The sequence below is a fragment of the Labrus bergylta genome, chromosome 18 (genome assembly GCF_963930695.1).
Source record: "Labrus bergylta chromosome 18, fLabBer1.1, whole genome shotgun sequence".
Classification (NCBI taxonomy): domain Eukaryota; kingdom Metazoa; phylum Chordata; class Actinopteri; order Labriformes; family Labridae; genus Labrus; species Labrus bergylta.
Window position 1 is genome coordinate 17041565 of NC_089212.1, and position 21046 is coordinate 17062610.

The 21046-nt window shown below is 38.4% G+C and overlaps 2 protein-coding genes across 4 annotated transcripts in view; one reads left to right on the forward strand and one right to left on the reverse strand.

The window, feature by feature from the left end:
• Positions 1-10902, forward strand: part of esr2b (estrogen receptor 2b) — a 32572-nt gene extending 21670 nt beyond the window's left edge. For all 3 annotated transcript variants that reach the window (XM_065966585.1, XM_065966586.1, XM_020627339.3), the window contains exons 6-10: positions 130-268; positions 3138-3271; positions 5918-6101; positions 7492-7818; positions 8575-10902. In XM_065966585.1, coding sequence (XP_065822657.1) covers positions 130-268; positions 3138-3271; positions 5918-6101; positions 7492-7818; positions 8575-8698 — 908 coding nt within the window. In that variant the 3' untranslated portion in view covers positions 8699-10902. The remainder of the gene's footprint in view (positions 1-129; positions 269-3137; positions 3272-5917; positions 6102-7491; positions 7819-8574) is intronic.
• A 547-nt stretch (positions 10903-11449) lies between these two features.
• Positions 11450-21046, reverse strand: part of syne2b (spectrin repeat containing, nuclear envelope 2b) — a 131565-nt gene continuing 121968 nt past the window's right edge. The window contains exons 117-129 of the mRNA XM_065966652.1: positions 20799-20936; positions 20262-20456; positions 19839-20151; positions 18643-18711; positions 17787-17923; positions 17545-17674; positions 17248-17459; positions 16945-17145; positions 16680-16808; positions 15856-16047; positions 14886-14960; positions 14101-14150; positions 11450-13672 (exon numbers count right to left, since the gene is read on the reverse strand). Coding sequence (XP_065822724.1) covers positions 13462-13672; positions 14101-14150; positions 14886-14960; positions 15856-16047; positions 16680-16808; positions 16945-17145; positions 17248-17459; positions 17545-17674; positions 17787-17923; positions 18643-18711; positions 19839-20151; positions 20262-20456; positions 20799-20936 — 2052 coding nt within the window. The 3' untranslated portion in view covers positions 11450-13461. The remainder of the gene's footprint in view (positions 13673-14100; positions 14151-14885; positions 14961-15855; positions 16048-16679; positions 16809-16944; positions 17146-17247; positions 17460-17544; positions 17675-17786; positions 17924-18642; positions 18712-19838; positions 20152-20261; positions 20457-20798; positions 20937-21046) is intronic.

A 21046-nucleotide genomic window follows, 5' to 3' on the forward strand; every position in this document is an offset into this window, starting at 1 on the left:
TGCCTAAATATGTTACAGATACTAAAATAACCTCTAAATCCAGGGAAAATAGAGTGTTATATGTTGCTTCTTGTTTTAGCTCTTCAGGCTAACCTTTTTTTTTTCTGTGTGTAATATTTATGTACACAGGTTTTGTTGAGCTGAGTCTAGCTGATCAGATCCACCTCCTGAAGTGCTGCTGGTTGGAGATTCTGATGCTGGGCCTGATGTGGAGGTCTGTGGATCATCCTGGAAAACTAATCTTTTCTCCAGACTTCAAACTCAACAGGTGAGCAAGCTTTGGCTCCTTTTATACATAAAGTCATCAGCTTTTCAGTTCAGGGTTTAAGCAGCTTTTACGTCACTGTAAAAAAGAAAGTTTTTGTTCGACAGGCTTTTGGCAAAATATTTTGTCTTCCACTCCCACATGCTAAGGCTTGTAAGCTTTTGCAAGCAGAAAGTCTTTTGCATCATAATATTTCTTCTACGACCTAGGGCGTTACATGACAGTGTTGGAAGTCAGAAATAAACTGCTGTGATATTAGTGTTTTAAATAAAGGCCTGGTTTTCTCTGAACTCAAGGTGAAGAGAAGCTGCAGCCTCTATTTTGAAATTCTATGGTTCTTGATGAACTGCTCTTTGTGAAAGGGGGTCTTGTGTGCAGCTACCACATGTTTGCCATAACAGTGTTGTTGGTTACAGTGTTATCTTCCCACATTGTTACACTCTGCTGACGAGCTGACATCACACAATAAACGGGGGAGTTCAATCAGACCTTGGAGCAGTAAAGATATCACCAACATTTGCTGCTGATTTATCTCTGATTCTCCTGCTGGTTGCTTTTCTTGCCAAAAATCTTTTATCACTTGATGTTCCCTTCCACACTGACCTTCAACTTTGGCCAGACAGCCGGCAATCTTATTTCACCTTTTGTATTCATGGTAAATACACTGTAATCAAGCTACCACTTCCACCAGCACTTTGCGTTACCTGATGAACCAGTGTACCATTTTCCCCGTGATTTGTCAGAAAGTAATGAAGCTTTAAAGGGCCAGGTTTCCTTTTAGTGTTTAATGTGAAGACATTTGATGACAGAAAGTCTAGTCCAGGTTGTTGCCAGTAATTGTTATGATCTGAGCTTGTGTAAAAAGCATGCAACAGAGTGCACAGCCATGTCAAATTTACACAAACACAGATTGATACATATTTTGAATGAGCATTTTATCTAAATGCATTGTTCCATTGCATTTCAATTAGGGAACTTTTTATGTTCCGACACAGGTGTGATACCTGAACTTTGGGTATCTGCTTATACCGATAACAAACATATATTTCTCAATGTGCAGATGAGACTGGGAACCATTAATGTGTAAGGCAGCATCAGGCTTTCCCAACTTTGTTTAAAAAAAAAAAAAAAGAATAAAAACACAAACTGTCTTAATTGTTATCACAGTCTGTGTACTCACTCTTCTTACACAGTGAACCTTCATTGGCAGAGAGCAGCACTGTATGCAAAAATACATGTGCAGAGCAGCTGAGCCTGTGCACTCGTTTTAATGTTGCTAGCATAGTGTGTCAAAATCGGTCAAAATGTCATGCACTTTAGTAAACCGATAAAGCATTTCATTGACGGCAGAAATTGAGTTTGGTTTGTGATTTGTGGACGATTTTAGCTCGTAGCCTGTAGCCTGTAGCACTACACTGTGCGGTAACGTCATAGCTCCAGGTATGATAACGGTTACAGATTTCACATCCTTTATCTCTACTTTCCTGTAGAGAACAGCCAGAGCGCTCATTATGATTTAAATCTAACAATTGGCAACAGTCAGTCAGCAAGCCTTTAGCTTAGGTGCTAAAGAGCCTACCTCCACACAGATTACTGTGTCCAAACTGATTTGCTATCCACTACTGTTCTGTAACATTCTTTAAATAAGTTCTCTAAAGACTAAGCATAGTCTTCAACACTGCTACCAAGTGGCTACTACTGTAGCATTGATGCTAACAACTTACACTCACACTCACACTCACACTTGTTATCGAGGAACACTCCAGCATAAATCCGTTCTAACAGGTTTTTTGAGGCTCTTTTTTTGTATATGGTATTTAACATGCTAATGATTAGCTAACTGTCATTCAGCAAGCTTAGTTGCTAAACTGCCGTCCTTCACAAAGATAAATGTATGCCTATGGAAACCTATTTGCTATCTTGTGAGTGAGGAGCATGCCAGAATAAATCAAATAAATCAGTTGTTTTTTTGTGTATGGTCTTAAACCATAGCTAACAATTAGCTAACTGTCAATCAGCAAGCTTGTAGCTTTGTTGCTTTTTTTAGGGGTTCAATTGTTTGGTGCCTAATGTGTACTGAGTCATGAAGGAACATTGCACACAATGCAGCAGTATCTTTTATTTTTACAGCAACAGAGCTCCAAGGGAACAGGAAATAAAACTTATCAGTCCTTGGATTCATTGATAAGATGGAAAATATAGAAAAAATTATAGAACATCAAACAAATGAAGACCTTAGAACCAGGAACGGCCGCAGTGTCTTTCCTATAGTGGGGGTTTCTGTTAAGCGTTTGATCGTTCTTCCTCCACTACCACGGAAACTATCACTATAGGCTTAGGTTAACCTTGATTTGTTTTCATAACATAGTGTTATTTTTCTCTGCTGAATGATCCCTGTGAGGCAGCAGTAGCTCTTTCTCCTTGGAAAGGACAGGGAAACATCCTGGATGCAAATCCATCAATTCACTCAAGTAATTTTGTCTCTTTATTCAACTCTCTTTTTATGCTTTACCTCCAACCACTGTACTTGTTTCTCCTCTGTTATATTTGCCCTTTTACTTTTTAGATTTTCACATTTTCTGTCTTTTGGCTTCTGATTTTTTTTCCTTTACTGTCCTTTTCATTCTCTCATAATTCTTTTCACTTTATACATTTTTCTCTTGAATTCTAATAACCTTTGACCATACGGATTTTGACATTACAACAATACTGAGGTCAAAGCTCATATTCTTTTTGCCTTTCGATTATGGTTCTTGTTTGAACCTTTGGTTCCATCTTCTCTGTTCTTTGGTTTCTCTTCTTTGTTTTTCTCACTCTCACTGTTCTTTCCCATGTTCTCCGTTTCAACCCCCCTCTGTTTGTCTCTCTGTAGGGAGGAGGGACAGTGTGTGGAGGGCATCATGGAGATCTTTGACATGCTGCTCGCTGCCACCTCTCGGTTTCGTGAGCTGAAGCTTCAGCGGGAGGAGTATGTCTGTCTAAAGGCCATGATCCTCCTCAACTCCAGTGAGTCTCTATGACACAGACAAAACTAAGTTTGAACTTGATTCCCTCTGAGATAGATGAGTTTTTACTGACCTTTTTAGGTCCTATTAGGGCATCAGTGTGTGTTTTTTACTCTTACATAACCCAGATAAGTTTGTCTCTTTGCTCTTTTGTAACTGAACCATCCTAATTATTTTACGAGTGTCATGATGTAGGTTAATGTGCCTTTTCACTTAAAGCAAAGACATTTAATTAAAATCATTCTTTAAATCACTGTATCCAAATATTTATCTCTGTATATGTACAATTTTCTACCCTTTTTGTTAGTCCGTTAGCTGCAGTTCCGGGATATCTGGGTTATCATATCTCCTTTTAAATTTTGTGCAAAGTTCAACCATAACATGCAAAGAATATGAAAAGCAATTTTTTTTGCTCACAGCTCTTAAACTCAGATTTAGAGTACAAAAATGGACGCCGATTTAGTGCTGTGTCACTGAAAACCATGCTTTAGAGAATGGTTCTCCAAAAACTGAAGGTACTGATGTAGAGAGACTCAACATATTTAATATACATATTATACTTCAGGAAATTCTTCCGAACTTGTAACATATAAGCTGTTGGTCTTATTGGGAAGAAAAGACACATCATGATGTTTTACTCTCACAAATGATCTTTATCATTTGTTGGTAAAAAAGACTGTATATTAACATGGACGGAACAACAGCAACATGGACGTGAAGCAAAAACATTTAGAGCCCCCCCCTCCCTTGGCGGTTAGGCAGCCTCAGTGCCCAGTACGCTGTCTGGTTGCTTTTAAGTTTTCTAGTATTTCATTGATTTAAAGTTCTGTCTGAGTCAACCTCACAATAAAATCCATTTTACAACTATATCAATGACCTTTTAAAGTACTGTACTCCAGGGTTACACTGTCTTCCATGTGATTTAATTAAAAGTGATCCTCCCACAAGGTTGGATCAGCTGAACTTTCAGCTTGTTTGAATAAGATTTTGGATGAAATGACCTGTGAAGATGGACTTTATTGTTTTTGGCCTTTCATGTGTTCCCAGCGGTCACTGTGTCCTCTCCCAGCACCCTTCAAACCCCCGACTCACCAACCCCCAACCAATCACCAGCGGCAGACATTGTACAGGTTTCATCGAGGTGATTGACCTCTCTGCGTGTCCTTGCAAAGTTTAAAAAAGTTCCTCCCTTACACCGTCACACACACACGCACACGCTCATACACACACACTGAATCTTTTCCAGACTCTGTTCTCTCTGTTGACTCGCCTCGGCTGCAGCTGGAGCGAAAAAAAAGGACAAATTGTGAAAGAAGTGAAATCGAGTCAGAGAAGTCAAAGCGAACGTGGAGGGAATTTAAGGATTAAAAAATTGGAAGGAGGGAACATCAGGGTTCAGTCTGTCTGGGCGTACAGTTTGATGTACTGCTTCCCCTCTCTACTGCCCCCTAAGGTTAAATCTGGAAAGTCCATCAAGATGTCATTACGGCTTATTCAGCTCTAAAACCAGATGTTGAAGTGATTTTAACAGTTTATTCAAGAAACATTGCAAATGGATTTAAACTGACTTAATGTCAGGAGTTGGATGGAAACATAGATAGTCGCAGTTATATTAAGAGGACAGGAAATGCCAACAAGCATTGAATACATGTTACTGACTGAGGGCCAATAAATAAATAAATAAAAATCAGTGTTCACCTTGTTACACAAGGTAGCAGAAATTTAAACAACTTTGGACCAAAACTTCCTGTTAAATATTTGATATTTGGCGAAAAGGTAACTGCATTAAAGCATGTAACATTGTTTTGAAGATGTCTAACTGGGCTATGAGCAGTCGGCTTTTATGGCAAGAGACGGATAAATTGCACGAATAGCCCAACCAACAAGATGCAAACTGTAAAACGGTGCCACACTGTGTAGCCTAAGACACAAAACTTTGAGTAACTGATGGGAAGCAGTCTGGAAAACCAGTTTGCCTAAAAAAGTGTAATAGATAGTTTGCGAGTTGCATCTGCATTTGAAGGGTTTGGGCCGACGATTAACACGTGAAACGAGATTAAAAACTTGTGTAGGGTGACAAAAAGTTTAGAAAAATTCAGTGACTTTTAAAAACTTTAAAAAGGTTCTTCAATGCGTGCAACCCTTTTTATTAAAAAGGTTATTCAGTTATTTTAATCAATCATATTTTTAATACTATATTATAATTTGTGTCACATTTTGAAAAGAGAAAATAAACATTGTTTTATCAGTAATTAAAAAAATGAACATTAAGGGAAATCAAAGGAAAATTGATATTTTGCATTTATGTTGTCAGGGAAATGCAATAAAAATATGAATTCAAAACTTGACTTCAATGTCATGTCTTTAAAAACATTAGAAATCCTGATATTGTATTTTGAACCCAATATTGTTACTGTATTGTATTGTAAGATGAGTGTATAATAACATCCCTACTGTCCGATTCAGAAGTTTTAAACTACAAAGAAAAAGCTTCTGTTTTTACAGGATTGTTATCACATTCAAGCTTCAGTCTGCTGTGTTCATATGAAGCATTGTTAGTAGTCTTGGTTGAAGTATGTCATTATGTTTGCTGATTCTCAGACTGCGTATGATGAAGATGAAAATCTTTTTGTGTTGTGTGTTTCAGATCTGTGTACGAACTCCCCGCAGACACCAGAGGAGCAGGAGAGCAGGAACAAGCTGTTGCGTCTGCTGGACTCTGTGATTGATGCTCTCGTCTGGGCCATTTCCAAACTGGGCTTGTCGACCCAGCAGCAGACTCTGCGCCTCGGACACCTCACCATGCTGCTCTCCCACATCCGCCACGTCAGGTAGAGACGGCAATAAAACGTAAACTTCTTCAGAGATTACAGAGAAGAGAATGAAAAATCAACACATACTCCTAGACATTTATAAAACGTCCAACTTTATTTCTTCTAAATCTACGTTATTTATCAGTTCACTTTAACAAACGTACTGAACATGAATCAATGCTCTTTCTTAATAGGTGTTTGTGTACTTACATATGAATAAGCACTAAAAATTAGGACAGTTAAAAGTTCCTTTGAGTATTTAGAAAAGTGCTACATAAATCTAATTTATTATTATTATTATTATTATGATTATTATTAATCATAATAATAAAAAGATAACTTTTTGAATGATGGACACATCAAGGAAATGTGTTTCATTCACTTTAAAGAGAATCAATACAAACTATGTATTTATAATATAATATTTTAAACTTTATCATTACTTTCAAAAGAACCAAAAGAACATAAAAGTGTTTCACATGGAGATACACAAAAACAGAATGCTTTTTAAAAGTAATAACACAAATTATCAAGCTCCAAGCAACTAAACAGATTTTCTTTTTAAAAGAAACATTTTAAAAGACTTAGATCTAAATGTATTTTTACTTTTTTAAGTCATGCAGATTGTGTTTCCACTAAATGTCTAAATCTTTGGTGATCCTAACTGGGTCAGGTTCAGTCTATAAATAAAAAGCCATGCTCAAATATGACTATTAAATATTTACTATTTATTATAGTAATTTCTATCGAAAGATAAACTTTATTGATAACTCATTGGGGGAAATTTTCTTGTTACAACAGCTCAAAAACCAGGAATTTAATTAGCAAAAATAGTCAATCAATTAAGTAAAGGGAGCATGAATAACATGGTTATTAATAAGGACGTTAATTTGGATAAAAACCTTACTCGTAAGCTTACATTTTAATATTTCCATCGTTGTCAAATTAAGTTCACCTGCAAAAGTTATGAAAAATTACTTCTTTTTTTTGACGTTCATTAATGTTTCATCATACATTACAAAAAATATAGGATATGGTAATTTATTGAGATCAAACAACAAATGACTCTAATATTGGATAATAATGTGGGACATTCAATCATCAAATCATCAAGATACTTGGTGGCCTTTTAGCCTTTATTAGAGAGGAAAGCTGAAGAGAGACAGGGAATATTGGGTGGACAGAGTGGGGGATGACATGGAGCAAAGTGGTCAATGTCGGATTCGAACCCTTGCAACAAGGACTATCTTCATTCGGTGTTTGACATAACCACGTGGCTAGCTGCTTTGAATCTAAGAATAAAGCCTAAAACAATGGCCAAAACTGTAAGAATTTTTTTAAACCGTTTTTTTCTAACCAAATTACATGACATATGAATCACTCTTTGAAATCTTCCCTCTCTGTTCAGTAACAAAGGCATGGACCATCTGTCCACCATGAAGAGGAAGAACGTGGTGCTGGTGTACGACCTCCTCTTGGAGATGCTTGATGCCAACACATCCAGCAGCAGCAACCAATCATCATCCTCACCGAGTTCTGACATGTACTCTGACCAGCACCAATACCCACAACATCTGTCAAATCTGCAGCCGGGATCTGACCAGACCACCGCTGACCACAGCAATGTATCTGCACATGGAGCCGCTGAAGGCCAGATCCTGGATGAACAGCTCCAGGCTCTGCCCCTCCAGTCCCCGCCTCTGTTCCAGAGTCACATGGCCATGGACAGAAATGAGTAAGTGAAGAAATTAGAGAGGAATGAATGCAAGATTGTAGAAGTGAACGTTGTAGCAAAGTGTGAAAATATAGAACAAAGGAGGCTTTAGGAAGCAAGGGAAAAAGGAAAAATTAAAAAAACAATGAAAGAAAGAAAGTACCTAGGTAATGAATAAGGAAATACAAATTGTAAGAAGGACAAAGAGAAAGAGAAAGGCAGGTGTTAAGAATAAGAGGAAAAGGGTATGGAAGAAAAAAGCACAGGATGAAGAAAAGTCCAATTAAAGGTCACATATTCTGCAAAATACGCTTAACCATGTTTTTCAGATACCACCAGTTCTGCCCTCTGGGTCTGCCTTCTCACTGTAAACAGTAAAAAGCCCATGGCATGTATCCAGAGGGACGTGGTCAGACACAGCTCATTTACATTTAAAGCTACAGACACCAAAACAGCCTGTTCTGATCAGGGTTGAAATAGAGGGGTTTATATGAATGGCAAAATACAGAATCTGAGTGGATTTTAAGATAAAAACTTCACAGAGATGTTTTGGGGAGCGCTGAGACTTATTTACACTGGTTAAAAAGGAGTACAATATGCAACTTTTAACAAAAATATATTTAGGGAATAATGAGTCCAATGCCTGATGTTAAAAAGTTGTATAGAACATAAACTTTTAAACATCACCTGGACCTGAAAATGATCATTTATAACAGTGCTTGTGTAATGTTCACGTGTACTTGTTTGAGTAAATAGTTGTTTTATCTTTCCTCACAGTTACATCCATCCACAGCACTGGTCAATGGATACAGAAGATGCAGCTCCATCAGTGGAATCAATGCACTACATCATCCCTGACCGAGTTGTCATGGAAACTGCTCTGGAAGTGGCAGGAATTTAAGAGACAAACTGAAACTGAACCTTAATGGTTTTTCCATCCTCCCCAAAGATTGAGAAAATAAAATGAAAAAAAGGATAAAAACATGAAACAAAGTGCCATTGTGAGGTAAAGTTTTCTTTTTCTTGTTGAGATGTTTTTAGTCTTGAAAAAATGTTTTGGATCGATTGTATATTTTGCGTGCGTTAATATTTCTTGTGAATGTGCACTACAGTTGGTGTTCTTAAGGACATCGCTGAACCTCTGCCAGTCAGTTGGAGCTCTCTTTTGATAAACAGTATTTGTATCTCGTTTTTCACCTTGATGTAACATCCAGAACAATCTTCAAGCCATCTGCAATGACTTACAGGAATGTGCATGTAGTCAACACAGTGAAAATCCATTACCCTAAATGGTTAATAGTCATGTAGCTTATGTCATATAATGGTGTTTATTTCCTTCACTTCTACTGTATACCTTAGTGTTCTATCAGTGCCTGTTAGTCAAGGATTTTTTTCTACTGTCTTGTGTCAGTGGAGTCAGATGCAGCAGTTTGTGGCCTTTTAACAATTGACTGTTAATATAAGCTGTAATCTTTCTGTTCATCTGGTTAAACATAAACTGGATTTACATGATACATAAGTGGCACACATCTGTTCTTAGTTTACACTTTACCCCAGCAAATTGTAAAGAACAAAATAACAAAAATGACTCCAAATATTATAGTTGGAGGCTATAAAATTGAACGTCTAAGGCTCATAACAAATAGAAATGTAAAATTTTACTACTGTAAAATCTAAACAAAAGTTATTTGCTACATTTTAACTGGCTTACTTTGCTATGCAAGCCATATTTTAACAGCAAGGGCTTGAAAGCTAATAGCCTATGCCAAATTTGACATTGGCTACTGAATGTTAGCATGTTTTGCAAATTTACACTACTTGGCACTAGCAAAACAGAAATTGTGTACAATCTTGAGGTATCTACTTTAAGTGCAAGGCACCTTAAAAAAAATTAACAATCTGACAGTAATGACATATGCTAAAGTTAAAAATAATTTATCCTTTATTAATCCCGCGAGGGGAAATAATATACATTTACAGCTAAGTCTGTGACATGATGTTTGTAACACTAATGACTGAATTATGTCAGATAAAGATGTACTTTTGAGTTTGCAAGTAAAACTGATATGCTAAATGTTAGCATGCCAATTTGTTTTGACTTGCCAGCATTTCTATGTAGTACAACAAGCTAACTTGCAAAATGCATGATTAGCCTAGCTTTTGAACTTCTTCAAACTGCTTCAAAAAAGCTTTATTTTTATTTTATTTTATAATAACTGATTAGGACACGTTCAGCTAATGCTTAAAGGCTTCAAAGGCCATTTTTAAAGATACTGAGCACATTCTTCAATGGAATTTCATGAAGTTTAGGGCTATACAGTAGAGCCAGCTTCTATAAGGTAAAAAAATACCTTTTTAGCTTGTTTTGGTTCAGCTTGCACTTGAAGTTTATTAGCATATTTCAGCCAAGTGACAGCAAATGAAAATATCATAAGTAAATTGATCGATTTTAATGCACTTCCCTGATATAGATAACTCATAAAGAGGGCGGAAAATTAACTGTGGAGAACTCGCCTTTTCTTATCCTTGGCTTAACAGACATGAAGAATAGCTGGCTAAATCCTTAAAAACATTATTTAACAACAGCTGATATGGTGATTTCTTTTGTTCTAGAATCCAGGTAAATACATTTTAAAAAGTGGTCTAACAAGCTGCAACAGAAAAAGTTTTGGAAAATTGGATACAAAGCCCCTAATGCATCATTTAGGTCCTCTGTTTATGTCCACCTCCGAGCTGTGCCACTTTTCTACCAGTGTAAATCCAACTTTAGTCCCGGATAATCCTACCACTGCTAATATACAAATACATGTTCACTGTCCTTTCTTTCTTGATGTCTGTAGCTGGTATATGCATGCACACACACACACATAAACAAACACACAAACACATCTAAATCTGATGCTGAAAATATTTCTCTTGTCTGTTTTGTACCAAACACACGTCTGCACTTGTTAAAGTTTTTGCCTGTCAGCTCTATCCCTTACCCAAAGATACAGTAAACATTGAGTCACAAATCATTGCAAACACGGTTTATTGTCAATCAAAAATGACAAACTTTACATGCCATTAAAAAAGTTCACAAAATAAATCAAACTCTACACACTTTTTCTTGTTTCTTTGTGTTCTTCTGGCCCTCTTAAGTGTGAGGCTGAGATGATGTACAAATAAGGATAAAACACTTGAGCTTCAAATCAAATCATACAGTCGGTTTAAAACTACATTAAGCGACTTTTATTCATTGATGCATCAAATGAAATTGTTAACAAAACCACTACAGACTAGCTTTAGGGCTTGTTCCCCCTGGAATTTTGTCCCAGCAGAAAAGTGCTTGCTGTGTGCTCAGGAGCTTGGATGAAGAGCTTGTGCAGTTCCCAAGTTCAAACTTGTATATGTATGTAGCTCCCAAACTCAAATTTTGTATGGATGTATGGATTATTGGATGCATGTATGTATGGAAAGATATCCATCATGTATGTGTGGATGGATAGATGGATGCATGTATGTAATGTATGTATGGATGCATGGATAGATTTATGTAGAGATGGATAGATGCCCAAGCACTACATTAAATGGATGGGATGGATGGATGGATGTAGTAGTTACCAATCTCTAAATGTTTGCCTGCCAGATACAGTAAACATTGAGTCATAAATCATGGCAAACACTGTTTATTGTCAATCAAAAATGACAAACTATACATCCCATAAATAGTTCACAAAATAAATCAAACTTTACACACTTTTTCTTGTTTGTTCCTGTTCTTCTGGCCTTCTTGAGTGTGAGGCTGAGATTATGTACAAAGGATAAAACACTTTCAAATCAAATCATACAGTCGGTTAGCGTTGAGGATCAATACTATCAACAAAGCAAATAACGTACAGTTAATGATCTTTGATTGTGCATGTACACAGCTACATTCAGAGCCCAAAAGATAACTTACATTCACATTCCACTCCAAGTCTGACCTGTTACATTTTGACACAAGTCCTTCAACTGTATGACTGAAGAGTTTGAAATCAGCGTTCAGGTTAGTATAAACTGTTTTTTTTTAAATTATTTTTCATCCAACCTGTGTGTTATACCACAGCTTGGACAGCATTGGGTAAGTCATTAACAACATACAATTAATCCTAGAGGGGATAGTTAAAGTCCTATAAATATTTTTTATTACAAGAAAAGATGTTGTACTAAAATGGCAGTTTGATATTTGTTTGCTGCTGTAAATCTCTTTTGCTCCCTTCTTATATTGCTACATTAAACTGTACAAAATAGCAGCCTTTAAAACTGTATTAGGCGACATTTATTCATTGATGCATTGAGTTAAACTGAATGTTACCAGAGTCACTGAGAATAGACTCCTAAGCCCTGTAGCTTTAGCCAGCGAGTTTGCTTTTACAGCTGCATTTGATTCACATCATATTTGCTCGGAGCGAGAAAAACTGACATTGGACACAAATAGGCGTTGCTACATGTGTACGCTTAATAGCAAAGGAAGAAGTTAGATACTAGCTTAACAGAAGAACACAGGTCATTGTAATGCTACATTATTTAAACCAGCTGATTAGCTATTGGTTTAAAATGTATGCTTCTTAGTGTGTTTATAATATTTTCACCCCCTGGTGGTCAAGAATCTCCTAATGCAGCTTTAATGTAAGGGCTTTAATGCCTGAACTTTTCGATTCAGTGAATTACCAAAATATAAGTGACCTTTTCAAAAACACTGGCCATAAATTTGACATTTGAAAATATCTCATTTAAACATGTGGGCTCTCAGAAAAGGGAGTGCCAAAATACACTGCAACTAACCTGTATGGCTTTGAAAGCCACAAACAACTTACGAAATAAAAGCATTTCAAACTATTGCCCTTTATAAATTACTTCTTTAGGTTTCAGTGCCACACTCAAAAAGTCATATGCAGATACAATAATTTAACTTTTTCTTTCCTTGTTTGCCCTTTTTATATACAAAATTCAACAGCAAAACCATTAAAAGTACATTATTCATAAAGTTCTGCTGGTTCTGTTGGCTACAGAAAGGCATGTCTTCAGATATTTCACTGCCATCCTTTTTTTTTTAAAAAGTCATATTTTACAAATCTTTATATTTTAAATACTTCTCAATCAAACAACAAACAACTTTCCTGTACAAAATGTGCTATCAACAAGTGGCTGCCTTTATGAAAAATTGCTGCAGTGGTTAAAAAATGGCGAGTGTACTCTTTGTTACTTGGTGCTTTGGTAATAACTGTCTGTTGTCCTTCAAACTGGATTCCATGGACTAAAGTGAAATTAGAAGCATTGAAATATTTGTGAATTTTAAAATAAATCTTCAGACTTTTTTGTGTCGAAGACGAGGACGTTAGATGGAAAATCTACATAGAAAAATGGCAAAACTTTAACTAACCAGTGATATGGCTTCTTGTTTTAGAATTTTTGAATTCCATAAACAATAAATTAATTTTAAATACATCCATAAACTTAGTGAAGAAAACACGCATGATGAGGCCTTCTGACATAAAAGGCAGTGCATCTTTTTCTTACATGGAAGGTAGAAGCTGTATGGAACTTGCACCCTAATCTGTGAGGGGATCCATGTTAAGGTTAAGTTTTAAGTCCAGCAGTTTGGAGACAGAGTTCTCCACTCCACCGGCGTCACGGCAGTTTTCATGTGGGCGGAGGACCGTTGGTGTACCGCAGCATGGGGTAGAAGGAGCGGGCGAAGTTGTTGGACAGTGTACAGCTGTAGTCCTCCTCAGACAGAGGCACCAGGCAGGCCAGAACCAGCAGCACGAGGAAGAGCAGGTGGAGAGGGAAGGCAGCTCGAAGAACTCGATAGAAGAGAGGTCGGTGTGGTGAAGAATCCCTCCTCTCCTCCCTGGATGGGGACAGATGCTACATGGTCAATTTCATTTTAACTTGCAAATCCCTTTTCAGTTTAATCTTAGCATTCAGGTCCACCTAATAACTTCATCAGATTCTTCAACTGCTCATCACATTCTACAAATAGTGGACAATTGTGGGACAAAGTTGAAAGCTCTGGAATAAAAATAATAAACTCTGACGCAACGTGACCTTTCCATGGTTTTCGAACCTAAAAGAACCAGTTTCATTATTGCTTTTATTCACCAAAAAATACATAAAAAAACATGTTAGCTTGTTTTTTTGTTTTTGTTTTTTGCTTGCAGCACCTCTATTGAAGTCTTTGAGAGTTCCTCGGTAACCATTTAATTGAAACTTGAGCCTTAATAAAGTATAAAACAATACACAAAGAAGGTTGCCAAGTTCTGTTGTGTACAAGTTTACCTTCTAGTTGCTGGTAGTCCAACTGTAGCAGCCTGTAGACCCGCCTCCTCCTACGGCAACAAACAAGACGGTGATGTTAAGTTTTTCTACCTTCTAAACATTTTCTCACATCTGCGTCAATAAATGTCACAATGTTTTAAAAAGTTTCAATAGAGCCTAAACTAACCTTTGAGGTTAGCTTACATAGTTAACATGCTAATAGCATAGTAAGCTCCTTGCTGGTATTAGCATCTTATTTAGCTTCTTGTTTAAGTTTGACCCTAGTGGGGAATGACATGTGGTAAAGGGTAGGTTCACTAACCACTTAGCTATCGGTGCCCCAAACGATATTTTTTGGAGCTGAAATGTATGTTTAAGTCTAGTAGGCTTATCTTTCATTTGTATGAGTGTAGAAAATGTTTTACTCTCTTCCATATTTTGAAGAAATATGAATTGGAACTTTACATTTAAAAAAAGCCTGTTAAATATGATTCATTGTTACAGATTTAATAAAGAACCTCAACACCACAATATATCAGTAAACTGCTACTTAAGCTGATAAATGAGTCATAATGAAACAGTTACAGGAAACATTATCTGCATGATGAGAGCTTGTACTATTTTTGATCTTTGTCATGCAGGAATGTCCACAACTCTTTCTCCAGTGGTTTAAATATTTCAAGGATAGTGTTGCTAAAAACCTGATTTACATGAACTTGTTCAAACTAACACACGAACCCTCTCCAAATCAAGCTTCATGTCTACGCTCGTGGGGAGTCAAGGTAAAGGTGAATGTTCAGGTGTACCTTGTGCAGCAGCAGAGGAGAGCTGAGAGTTCCCAGACCGATGCTGTCCATCTCAGAGCTGGTCGAGCAGGTTTCCTGAGACACACACACAGCAAACGGAGCGTAAAAAATACAGACCGAGCAGGTTCAGAGTCAACAGGCTTTAAACAGCATGTTTGATAGTATTTCATTTATGCTTTATTTTTCATTCAGATGAACATCAGACACTAAACTGGTAAACTTCAGTCATGTTTTGTTTTCCTCTTTGAACAGAGGAGTCAGAAAGCCACCATGTTTATACACAGCAATGAGTAATGTCATTTTCAAGTTAGACTGAAATCAAAGTTTGTAAATTAGATGTCTTGAGTTTTCTGTAATAATTAGCTTTATAAACTAACATTCATTACAACTTTTGATCAGTAGTTATTGTGCGAGGGCAGATTGTGAGTAAATACCTTAAATCTGTACCAAGTACCAATATTTTGAGGACGTTTACTGAAAGGAACCGATGCAATAATTGTAGTGAAAGCATGAATCTCTCCTTCTCGTCACAATGCAATTTGTGTTGGAGATTGTCTTATTTTTCCTCTTACATGCGCCCAATAAAATCCTTCCCCGGAATTGTTAGGTTTTTGGTATTATTTGGGGCTAAAATGCAAAAATCAGAGCGTAGAATGACTTCATAATTTTAATTATTCACTGATGTGTTTCATGATATGACTGTCTAAACTTAAAAAAAGGTGTATTTGGAAGATTGTACAATTAAAAAGGATTTAAATTAAGCTCTTGACATTGTGGTTTTATCAACGACCAAGTATCATTTGGTGTCTTTAAATGAAACAGCTGTGACGTGCAGTGTTTAAGCTCATTAAAATGTGATTGCTTGCCTATTTACAGACTTTTGTAGTTAGGAAAAAAAACAGCCACTCATCAAGTGTGTGAAAACTACACAGCAGAGCCCTCATGCAGGTTAAAGACAAACTGGACCTACCAGTCTTCCCTGCAGCGTGTGCAGGTCAGCGGCCACCTGTCGCAGCAGGAGACACAGTTTGTTGTAGATGACGTGGACCTTCTCTTTGGCCTCGATGCTGTCCTCCTCTGTGGCCTCCAGGAGGAGCTGAGAGGAGATCTCCTGCAGGGAGGAGACCTGCCGCTGTCGGCCACGCAGCTCCTCCTGCAGAGCCTGGCAGCAGGGGGCGACAGAGAGCACAGGAGTCAGTACACTGGACAGGACTTGAAACTCTTCTGATCAAAAGAAGTCAATACTGAATACAAAGTGAGCGTGTGCAGATTTATTTTTCTTCCCATTTAGAGCACACCAAGAGAAATCAATGGTATCTAAACACTTAAAGACAATGGATACATTGCTAAAAAGTTTTCCTCATTTGTTTGGGGTTTAAATGTTTGTAAAAAAAAAAAAAAAGTTTTTGTTTGTAGAAAGGCAGACAATGATGGTAAAAACATGTAACGTCTGTCTTGGTTTTCAGCCGTCATTCTTTTGCTTACTGGTTGGATGTGTGTGTGCATCCTGTAGGGTTGTTGACACCACTTGTGATTTCATGAAATCATATTTGTGATTTTTTTCTTTTTATTGAGACAGTAAAGTTGTTTAACTAAAAGTGCTTATGTGAGGACATTTTCCATAAACCAAATGATCTTTAGTATGAAGCCAGATATTTTCATGAATTTCATCCTGTCCTTAAATGTTAAAAAAAAAACTCTGACACTCGGTGGTTTGAAAAAAGCTCTTGGGTGCTATAAAACGCAATAAAAAGTACTGAATGTTGTGGGTGAAGGGATCGGTCATCTGCTCACCTTCAGCGATTTCTGGTGCACCAGCAGGACCAGGTGTGATATGGACAGGTCGTTGACATTCACAGCACTGAGTTTGTTCTCAGCCTGAGCGAGCCACAGGAGCAGAGAGTGCAGCGTCTCATGAAACTCCTAGAGGAGAAGAAGAAGAAAAAAAGAAAGATTAAAACATTTTGGTCACATTTTCTGAACCACAGTGATAAACAGCTGATTATACTGCTTCTGTTGTTTCATTCACAGTTAATACACGAGGGTCTCCACATCTAACCTGGCACTGCATTAGCGCTGAGTGTAACCTCCTCTCCCAGCTTTCAAGGCCCCCACAGGCCTGCGTCCAGCTGTGATTGGCTGAGCTGAGAGCGTCCTGCAGCTCCCGCAACTCGGCGCTGTCGCCACGTAGGAAGTGGCGATTGCTCAGGTTCACAGAGATCATCAGACACTTGTAGCTGTTGAAAGTCTTCTGCATCTCCTGGAGAACAGAGGTGGAATAAACGTTTCAGCACACTTCATTTGAGTTGTGTTGTGTTGTTAGAAGTACAGATTTATGCTCCTGTTGCTGTTTTTTTTTTACCTTCAGTTTCCTGATGTTGACCTCGATGTCTCGTATGCTCGTGGACGGCGCGATCCGTTGTAGCCTCTCCAGCTCCGGCAGCACCCTGCCCAACCAGGAAGTGACATCAGAGAGGTCGGAGTTCAGCTTCTGCCACTGCTCCAGGTCCTGTTTGATGTCCGTCTCCTTGTTGAACTTTGGTGCTTGTAGCAGCTCCCAGCGCTCGATCACGCCTGCAGAGAAACAAGAGGTGTTACGAAAGACTCTCCAGATGTTGGAGGATATTTTTTTATATTGAGCCGTTTTTATCTAACGTACCTGTGCTGGTCTGTTTGTCGGCCGTGCTGCTGGTCAACCCCGGATCATCCAGCTCTACCTCGTCATTCAGGATCAGCTTGACTCTTTTTACTGTGTTAATGCTGCCGCTGCACTCCGACATGAGCTTAGCCTGAACACACACAGAGCAGCATACAACTTCACCACCAAACACTCATGTGCTGATATATGGGCTGGGTTTTTATTTCTTTAGAAGACAAGGAAACTTAATAAGAAGTCCTTACGTAGCCCTGCTGGTGAAAGGGAGTACTGGTGGTGTGTGTGGGAGACGAGTTGAGGCCTCGGAGAATTTCTCGGGGAACTCGTTTCCTCTCTGGAGAGGCAGGCTGATGCCAGCTGGGCGGGTCGGTCACTGACTTCACTGAGAATACAGATAAGGAAAAAAAAAAAAAAAAAAAAAAAAGAAGAAGAAAAAGAGAGTAAATAAAGACGATAAATAAATAAAACACAGAGAACAGAAATAATATTTCACAACAAGGTTATAAGATTCATGCTGAGGTAACACAGTAATCCTCACAGATCGTTTTGTTCATGCATGAGACTAACACACCTGTCACAAACATGCAACAAGTAGGGAAGCCCTGAGAGGCAAGAGGAAAAAATCAATTGTAGAGTCTTTTCTCTCGTCAATATTATAAATCAGTGTTATTTTCTGAGCAGTATTTATGATGTAATAACCAGAATAAATAAACTTATAAATGTTATAAAAAATGTCAATGCTCACTTTCTTTAATCGCCATAAACAAAGAAGGGAACATTTTGTGATGTGACTCAGAAAAATGATCACCACATGTTTATTTTTTCTGTCGCCAATAAGACTTCCATATAGAAACACATCAACAAAACACTAATGGATTGCACGATGAAGTTCCATCCACTTCATGCAAGTTTGATGTGCTTTCATCTCGGGCAATCCCTTTCTTTTATTTGAACTAAAAGTAAAAAGGGGGCGGAAAATGTGAATTAGATGATGGATTGGGATGTGGGGTACAGCTGGATGAGTTCGGGGTTGCTAGGAGAAGAGATGCAGGTGCATAAGAACACAGTGAGGCAAGAACATGCAGCAGGCAGAGTGCCTACCGGAGGCTGCTCTCACTGCTCTGACAGTCGCTTTAACAAAGGACTCTGAGCTCTCTGTGACCTTCACATCTGTAAGAGAGAGTGTGGAGGTCAACAGTGTCCATCAGCTGCTCTGGAGAGGATGCAGCTCTGCACAAGTTATGATGCTGTTTCAGGAATATTAAAGGATGAGATCTTTCACACTTCTTCTTCCAAAAAGAGAGGAAGACAAAGGAGATCTGCAAGGGTTAACTGAAGCCTAATTTGTCCTTTAAGTGACAAGAAAAGAGTGTTTTGGCAGCCATGTTTAATATTTGACTGTAAACAAATCCGATGAAGACCAAAACCCAGAATGAGTTATTTCAGAGTATACCTGAAAAAAAAGGTTTAAAAAAAACAACAACTTTATTTTGAAACCATTAAAGAAATGTAGAAGTTAGAAAGATACACTGCAAAAACTTGAAGTATTTTCTTTTTCTCGTCAAAAATATTTAATTTCATTTATTGTAAGCCACATTTCCCTGACAAGTCCTGAAATACCTGAAATTATTTTGAGATACGACATGCAAAAAATGAGGCCTGATGTGCTTTTAATCAGCTTTTTTTTTTTTAAATCTGCCAATAGTAAAAAAAAATGTCACTTGTTTCTTGAAATAAGACATTTTGAGGCATCTGTATAGGTTGGGAACTAGAGGGTCGCCGGTTCAAGTCCCGGTGAGGACCAAAGCATGGAACTTGTTCTGGTTGCTGGAGAGGTGACAAGCCACTTCCCGAGTACTGCTGAGGGGCCTTTGAGCAAGACATCGAACGCCCCAGCAGCTCTGGTGTGCTCGCTGTGTGTAGCGGCCTCACTCTGACATCTCTCCATTAATGCATGTTCATAGATCATGTTTGTGTGTATTTCTGGCCCATGTGTGTGAGAAGCCCGACTCTCATTAACAGTTTGTTACCCTAAATTTCACTAAAGGGATTATCAAAGTACATGCCTTAACAAACTTAACAAGTCAAATTTTCTTGCCCCATTGGCAGATTTTCTCGTAACAATGAGCCCAGGCCTTCTGTTTCCCTTGAAATATCTTAAAATAAGAATCTAATGAGGACATCACTTTTGAAAGACCTACGCTTTGGAAACATGTGAATGTATCATACAAAAACAGAACACTTCCAAAAGTATATCATAAGCTGATGAGGGGAGTAAACATTAATGTCATTAATACCTGAAAGAGCGCTGAAGAAGGTGGCGTCCTCATCTTCCTCGTGTGACGATGACCCTCCCACATCGACCGTGTGATCCCACTCCAAAGGGATGGAGTCCACGCTGACGGGGGTCTCTCTCCCAGATCGCTCCAGAGGGGGCGCCAGGAGGTGACACATAGCTTGCCGTCCAGCTGAGACTCCACCTCCTGCTGGAACTTCTTCTTCGCCCTCCTTTTTCCTGCCTGACTCGCTCCAGGAGGTCCCGTTGGTCAAATCAGGCGAGTCGTCGTGGTCTGTGTCCCGGTCTGAAAGCTCCCTCTCCTCCTCCAAAATCTTAAAAACATTTAAAGGAAAAACAAGGATTGAGTACTTTATTCAGGAAAATTAGTTCTATAGATAACCTTATGAAATAAGCAAGTGCCTGTCGTAAACGTAGTACTGACCGGGCGTCTGTTGACAAGTCGGTTATGGAATCGGGCGACCCGTCCAAACACCTCCTGGCAGTAAGAGTGCAGCTCCTCCAGCTCGTCCTCGATCAGCACGGCGTCCAGAGGAGCGCTTTTCTGGATCAGATTCTCCCCGAACACAATCAGGGCGTCGATTTTGTTGGTGTTCAGGGTGATTTCCTGCTGGAAGCCCTGCAGGGAGGGAGACACGAGGAGGGGAAACACTGATTTTTATGTGGGAAAGACTCCTGTTAAAACAGATGCTGAAATAAAGGAAACTAAACTCTGAATATGGTTTTAAAGGAGGGATGACCTCTGACTCAGGTATATATTGTATTTTTCCCATCTGTACATTTATATAATCTATTTGTCCAAAATCTGTAATCGGGAACTTTCTTTTTCCAGATATCTATCTTTATTGAAGCTTCTGAGCTTCAGCTTTGGTTTCCGGTGATTTTCAGGATAACAGGAAGGATTGTCATCGTAAAAGATTTATTAAAGGGGAGGTTAAGTGTCAAATAGGAGCAGACTTACGTTGAGCTGTCTCATCTTGTCTTCGATGTCACTCTCTGAGAAGTGCTCCACGTTGGTGAGCTGCAGGTCCATCTCTGTCAGCCAGACCAGGATCCCCTCACGGGTCCCCTCAAAGTCTTCTCTCTGAGAGGTAAAGTGCTGCAGGAGAACAGGGGACATCACAAACCCTGAGTAATACCAACTAAAGAGTATAACTGTTTGAAATAGCTGCAATTATAATAATATTGTCTCCATTGCATAACCCTCGT